The following is a 7,500-nucleotide window of genomic DNA, read 5'->3' as shown; positions in this document are numbered from 1 at the left end:
TCCAGGCTCCAGGCTCTGAGCTGTCAGCACTGAGCCCGATGCCGGGCTGGAACTCACGAATCATGAGATCATGATGTGGGCTGAAGTCGGATGCTTAACCAACTGAGCCACCCAACTGCCTCTTATATACCATACTTAAATGACATTTCCTTTGTATCTAGAAGTGGAATTTTGAGAAGGAAACAGGACCATATGTTCCTTTCTACATAGTTTCTTCTTGGGGTGAGCTGAAGTTCCTTTTCTCACTGATAAGATTATACAGGAGGAATAAGTTTTCCTGGACCTCCTTAAGGTTCTTGACTGGGTCTGAAAATTAAAGTGACAAAGACCGCTTAAGAGGAGAAACGTGTATTAATTTATTTAATGTAAGTTTTATGTGACTTACAAAAAGTTTATGGAAACCTTTGTAAGAAATAAACACCCAAAGATACAGACCTGATTATTTTATGCTAGATTTGATGAAGGAGTGCATGGTTGTGGAGGAAGATGATATAGGGTAAGAGTGTGAGGTAATTATAGTAAACCAAGAGAAACTTAGCAAGGCCTGTTTGTTAGAATTCTTTTCTGCATCCCTTTGTCTTCAGAGATAAGGATGCACTTTTCCTCTGGGTGTAGGGAGGGCACCTTGTGTATGAAGGTTTTATGGCCTGTTTCAGGCAGGAAGGGCCAGGGGAAGGTAGAGTGACCTTCCTGCTTCTACCATTTTCTCAAATTCCTTCAGCTTAAGATACTCAGTATGCCAACCTACTTTATTTTGGGGTAGTGAATCCTGAACCCAGTCAGGATAATAGGGTTAGTACTTTCAATGAAAAAAAGGATTTTAGACAATAAGATTTGAAAAAATAAAACAGGCTTTTCACAAGAGTACCTATTTATGCTCGTTATAGTTATTATTTCTTCTGGTTTTGTGGGTGTAGAACTGGGAGGTATTAGATGGTGGCCTTACTGAGCTTTTCCAAAGGATTTTAAGTTATTTTTTGCTATAGTTATATCATTAAAATTTTATTCAAGAAATTTGAATTTATTTATAAATATAATGGAATTAAAATTTTCTAAGCTGTATTTTCCTTGTCTTCCCTGAAGAAACTAGTTTCTTTTTCTGTAGAAAAGGAAATATTTTAAATAGTCTTGATGTCAGAGAAAAAAATGGAAGGAAATAGACCAGTATGTCATCAGTTGTTGTCTGTGGGTGCTGGGATTATGACTAATTTCTGTTTCTTTTTTTTTTTTTTTTAATTTTTTTTTTCAACGTTTATTTATTTTTGGGACAGAGAGAGACAGAGCACGAACGGGGGAGAGAGAGAGGGAGACACAGAATCGGAAACAGGCTCCAGGCTCTGAGCCATCAGCCCAGAGCCTGACGCGGGGCTCGAACTCACGGACCGCGAGATTGTGACCTGGCTGAAGTTGGACGCTTAACCGACTGCGCCACCCAGGCGCCCCTAATTTCTGTTTCTTTACATTTTTCTACACTTTCAAGATTTTCTGCAGCTAGAGTATATTGCTTATAGAATCAAAAACGAGGAAAATATATATGTATATTTTAGCAGACTTTCATATGCCTAAGGAGTCAAACATTGCCTGTTCTAATTGCAGAGGCTGGAACCATGGTTCTAGGCAATAACAAACAGCCCTGTCGATGTTTATATAGCTTTTAGAGCTACCTGCTTTGGATTGGTAGTACATGGAGTCACAGACTGCCTTCTCATGGCGTTTGCTGGTGACCAAAGGAAGCAGTTGTGTTGATAACTTAAATGGCATAAAGGGCTCACCATTATCATTACTGCCACATGGTTCTTTACCTTCTGTCTCCCATGTATATATGTATTCTGTGGCATAGGTTTATTATATTTATGATGTCCATTCAGTGTATATGTGCAGTGGAAATGGATTTACAAGGTGGTGGGAGGAATTGTGAGATAATTTCACAATTTCCTCTGTCATATTTATATAGTTTAGTGGACAGTGCAAAATGAATACCTGCCTGCTGGGTGGATATGCTTAAGATTTCATTATGATTCATAAAGTCCTTAGCTTAGTTTTGAGTGTTACTTCTAGTTGGAGGAATTTCTTTAAACATAACATGCTACAGTTGTTTGGAAAAAATGCATAGAAGATTGGTGTTTGAACCCAGAAGATTGCTTTCCTACTTTTTAAGTGTGATCTTGGGGCTAGTACTTTGAACTTTGAACTTTGTTGTCTTCATCTGTAAAATGGGGATAGTAATAATGCCTTCCATTAGGATCTCTCAGGGAACATACGAAAGTCTTTTGTAAATCCATATATGTTTCATTTATTGACTAAGCTACTCTTGGCAAGCTACCTAAATTTGAATGGAGGTGATATGGATCACATCCCCAAGTTCACAGCCTAGAGGCAAATTGCATTTGTCCATTCTGCTTAGATGAGGGGAGGTCAGAGATGTATGATTTTAATCTTATTTTTGTGAGAGACTATGCCTGTTTTAACACCCCCATAGCTTACATTAAAATACTAAAAAATAATTCTTCATTTTCTTTTCCTAATTACTTGGCAGAAATTTAGAATTGAAAGAGAGAAACTAGTAACAACCAACCTTTCCTTCATATTCCAGATCAACGAAAGGGATTCTTGGGTCCTGGAGACCAAAGAAAGAATCGGCAGGAGTGCTCAGGGTAAATTGATGGATTGCAGAGCCAGGCTGGTAATTATTTTCATTGAGCTCTAAACCATTAACTTAATACATGGGAGCTGGGCTACATGAAAATCAAGATATGGACCTCTTCCCCTAGGCCCCGATGGATATATCCCACACTTTACTTCTAGAGGCAGGCTTCTCTTTGGTGGGATAGTTTCCTTTCTTTACTGGGACTGACTTGGATTTTTGTGCCCCACTGTGGCAGACCTTTTGTTTTTTGGTTGTCCTGGGCAACTGTTGGTAAGGATATATTTTTGTTTAGGTCAGCCAGCTTTCAGGGTGGCAGGAAAATGCAGTTTCTCAAGAGTTTTCAGCTGGATACTAGATAATTGACACACTGCACTCATCTTGGGTTCAAATTTCTAGAATTAGCAAGCTTTAGCTTTTGGACTTTTGTGACACTCTTACCAAGTGCACACTTTAGGTGGCCAAGGAGGTTTCTTTTTTTTTTTTTTTTTTTTATGTTTATTTATGTATTTTGAGAGAGACAGAGCCTGTGCGTGAGAGCTGGAGAGGGGCACAGAGAAAGGGAGAGAAAGAATCCCAAGCAGGCTCCACACTTGGGGTTTGAACTCACAAACCGTGAGATCATGACCTGAGTGAACCAAAATCAAGAGTCGGACGCTTAACCAACTGAGCCACCCAGGTGCCCCAAGGAGGTTTCATTTTTAAAGCTAACCGTGGGTTGATTGTTCATAACTTCCTAGTGTGCTATGCTGTGAAAGATTGTGAGCCCATAATGAGATTTAGTGACATGATTATTTAGTGATGTGTGTTTGCTGTGGGTTAAGAGAGGCTTATATATATTTTCAAGTGATTGTCAAATCCACAGTACATGAGAGCTCATTTAATCTGCACTGCTGTCAGCCCCAACCCTTCCATTATACAGTGAGGATATTAGATACCTAGAGAGAAGAAACTATGTGCAGATCTTCAGAGCCACGAATGGACTTGGTCTCAAGTTTTGTGGGTTCAAGTTGCTTGTTACTTTATGGGGATAAGATACCTCATGGGATTTAGAAAGGATTAAGTCTAAAAAATCTATATTAAGAGTTAAGAACAGCGACTGACACAGAGTAAGACTTAACGAATGAAAGCTACCATCACTGTCCTCTTCCTTTTTACTTCTTAGTATCACTATCTGTTACCACTATCATGTTTTATAAGATAGTTGAACAGTTCTTTGCTGTGCGGCATGTTGTAGAAGCCCAGTTTATCATGACTGTATTTACAGGTGATTCCATGGGGCACCTAGGTGGTTTAGTCAGTTGAGTGTCCAACTCTTGATTTCAGCTCAGGTCATGATCCCAGGGTTGTGGGATTGAGCCCCGCGTTGGGCTCCATGGTGAGTGTGCAGCCTGCTTGAGATACTCTCTCTCTTTCCCTCTGCTCCTTTCCCTGACTCACTCATGGTCGCTCACTCTCTCTCTAAAAAAAAAAAAAAAAAAAGACTGCACAGTATTTGGCACTTTTGACTTCTATACTGACCCACAAAAGGCATTGGTAGAAGATAATTGATAGTTTACAATTGTAATTTTTAATTTAGTACATTGTGTAAAATGGGTTGGTAATATTTCTAACTTTGTATTTTGTCAAATGTGATTCTCCTGAAGTGCATCCTTTTAACAGCAGGGATTCTGTGGAATTATGATTTCATGGCTCAGCAGTCTCGTATACTTCCTTATTTCCTTAGACATCTACATGGAATATGTAATATTTGTAATATTTCAAGTATTTAAGTTTTTCCTAATCCTGTCGGCACAGAGCTTTCAGTTGGAAGACTTTAGTTATAAAATATATTCTGATGTAATTATTGAAAAAAAATCAGACTTTTGAGGAATTTCTAATGACATGGGAATATACTCACAATACATTAATTGAAAAGAAGTGGACACAAAATTATAAATAGTATGCCAACTTTGTGGCACATAAAAAGATATATATAAAGAAGAAATTCTGGAAGGAAATGTACCAAATGACTAAAAATAGCATTATCTGTTCTCTGGGTAGATTAATAACAATTTCTAGAAATTTTTACAAATAGGGACGCCTTGGTGGCTCAGTTGGTTAAGTATCTGACTTCAACTCAGGTCATTATCACACAGTTCCTGAGTTTTATGCTCTCTGCTGTCAGCCCAGAGACTACTTGGGATCTTCTGTCTCCTTTTTTCTGCTCCTCCCTCACTAGTGTGTGTGCTTGTTCTCCCTTAAACATAATGTAAAAATTTTTCTTACAAAAAGTTTTTAAACTTTCTATGAATTACCTGCAACTCACTTCTTATACTTTATATGAATTATGTAAGAAGAAAGAAATTAAGTCATTTCTGCCTTGATAAGGTAGTGTTGGTGAATGCCTCTTTGGCTTATACTAGATCTAACTCTGATGTATTTGCAGTCAGTCTCCAGCAGTGTAGTTTAGTAGAAAGAGTGTGGGCTTTGGAGTCAGGTAGGCTTGGGTTTCCAGCCAACTGCCTTCATTTAAGAGCTTGGGACTGGGTACATTGCCTCTCTGAGCTTTAGTTGTCATTGAACTGGGATGCCATCTCCTTCACAAAGTTTCTTAATTCTGAAAGCAGCTTGCTCTGAGAGGTGCTCAGTAAATATTTGCTTCTTTATGCCTCCCAACCACTACTCTTATCTCCCAGTCCCCTACCCTGAATTCCGCAAGGATCAATGCAATGAATAAAAGGAACTTGGAAAAAAGTTTTATTAATTAATAATGTCATATTAATTTTTTCAGTGGTTTGCCTTTTCAGTTATCTTTTTACTAAAAGTCTTATAGTCCTTGGGAACCAAACTCATGATAATTAGGAAGTGTCTTACTTCACTAATGAGTAAACTGAGCAAACCAAAATCATCATGTGCTCTCTCAAGCGGTGTGTGTGAGCATGCCTCTCCTCTGGGATTGGCCTGGGAATGTTGAGTAGAAGCATCACCATCTACCATTCCCTGGCAGTGATGTGGAGGGTGTGGGGAGGACTCCAGGGCTGAGGTAGGATTTATAATTACAGGGCTGTCTGGCCTTCCCTGAGCATTCTTTTCCCTTCCAGGATTCCTGTAATTGTCATCAGATGGCTCAGTCTCTCAAATGTTTCTGGCATCGTAGTGACTTTTGGAGAGTGTGTGTGTGTGTGTGTGTGTGTGTGTGTGTGTGTGTGTTTAAAACCAGAATTAGTTTGTGTCTTTTCTGTGGTGTGTAGATGCATGCAGATCAGGTGTCTCGGGGAATGTAAAGAAACCAGTCAGATGTGGATGCCTCCTTATCATCTTCTCTTGAGCCTTCCCAGTTTCTTTACTGAGTATTTTCCACCTGCACTGTTTTAAAGGGGAAAAAAAATAATAAGTGAGGGAACATGCAGGCAGTGGTCCTGTTCCTTTTTTGTTAAGTTTATTTATTTATTTTTGAGAGAGCAAGCAGGTGAGGGGCAAAGAGGGAGAAAAAATGCCAAGTAGGCTCTGCGCTGATAGCAGGGAGACTCAGGCAGGGCTTGAACCCGTGAATGTTAGATCAGGACCTGAGCTGAAATCAAGAGTCAGATGCTTAACCAACTGAGCCACCCCGGCGCCCCAGTGGTCCTATTTTAAACTATAGTCAGCTGACCTTTTGGTCTCATTACTTTTGGGGACTTTAATAGAACATTGATTGCATCTTTTCTTGGGTCTGCTAAAGGCCTCAGGGAGTTTGAGAGTTGGATAGTGAGCAAACCCTGTGAAGAATGATTCAAAATCTTGAACTCTCCCTGGGCATGGAAGAAAAGGGGCATGTGAGATAGACCCTGAATTTCCTCTGATAAAATTTGAATGACAGAAATTAGAGCATTAATTGGCAAGCAAGTTTCAAGGTAGAAAGAACAACCCAAAAGCATTGAGGAAAAGATGAGATGTGTTCAAGAAGGAGGATGTGATGCAGTTTAGTTTAAAAATGAGAAAAGTGGGGCATCTGGGTGGCTCAGTGGGTTGTGTCTGACTTTGGTTCTCATGGTTCATGAGTTCAAACACTGCATGGGGCTCTCTGCTGTCAGCAGAGAACCTGCTTTGGATCCTCTGTCTCCCCCCCCCCCCCACAACTCCCCCTCCCCCACTCTTGCTCTCTCTCAATAAAATAAACATTAAAAAAAATAAATAAAAATGAGAAAAGTCCTGGAGTGCCTGGTTGGCTCAGTCAGTAGGATATGTGACTGTTGATCTCAGGATTGTGAGTTCAAGCTCCATGTTGAGTGTGGAGCCTACTTTATTAAAAATGGGGGTGCCTGGCTGGCTCAGAAGGTGGAACATGCAACTCTTAATCTATGGGTCCTGAGTTTGAGCCCTGAGTTGGGTAGAGAGATTACTTAAAAAATAAAATCTTTTTTAAAAATGAGAAAAGTTTCTTAAGTTTGTATTCATACTTTGAGTGTCAGCCTAATGATTCCAATTTAAATTTTTTTAATGTTTATTTTTGAGAGAGTCAGAGCATGAGTGGGGGAGGGTCAGAGAGAGAGAGAGAGGGAGATACAGAATCTGAAACAGGCTCCAGGCTCTGAGCTGTCAGCACAGAGCCCAGCGCAGGGCTTGAACTCTGGAACGGTGAGATCATGATCTAGGCTGAAGTCGGATGCTTATCTGACTGATCCACCCAGGCACCCCCTAATGATTCCAATTTTAGGATGAGTGCTGTTTGTAGAGTTAAGATACAGAAGGAATGGTCTTGCCCTCAAATACCATTGCATTCTGAGCTTTTCAAGGTATTTGAAGTTTCCTTCATCATAAGTCTATAACCAAAAATTTATTTTTTAAATTTTTTTTTAAATATAACCAAAAATTTAAATACAGGAAGATGCCAT

General features: G+C 39.6%; 1 protein-coding gene across 14 annotated transcripts in view; it reads left to right on the top strand.

The window, feature by feature from the left end:
* Window positions 1–7,500, top strand: part of BNC2 (basonuclin zinc finger protein 2) — a 439,476-nt gene that overhangs the window by 73,069 nt on the left and 358,907 nt on the right. For 8 of the 14 annotated variants that reach the window (XM_040481311.1, XM_040481309.1, XM_040481313.1 and 5 more), the window contains exon 2: window positions 2,594–2,683. The exons of 5 other annotated variants lie outside the window; for them this stretch is intronic. In XM_040481311.1, the coding sequence (XP_040337245.1) occupies window positions 2,594–2,683 (90 nt within the window). Of the gene's footprint in view, window positions 1–2,593; window positions 2,684–7,500 lie in introns of those variants that run through there. One more of the 14 variants, XM_040481327.1, reaches the window with a different exon arrangement.

Source organism: Herpailurus yagouaroundi, unplaced genomic scaffold (assembly GCF_014898765.1).
Source record: "Herpailurus yagouaroundi ecotype Mexico unplaced genomic scaffold, PumYag 160, whole genome shotgun sequence".
NCBI lineage: Eukaryota > Metazoa > Chordata > Mammalia > Carnivora > Felidae > Herpailurus > Herpailurus yagouaroundi.
The sequence above is the reverse complement of the archived record's forward strand: the minus strand, read 5'-3'. Positions and strand labels throughout refer to the sequence as shown.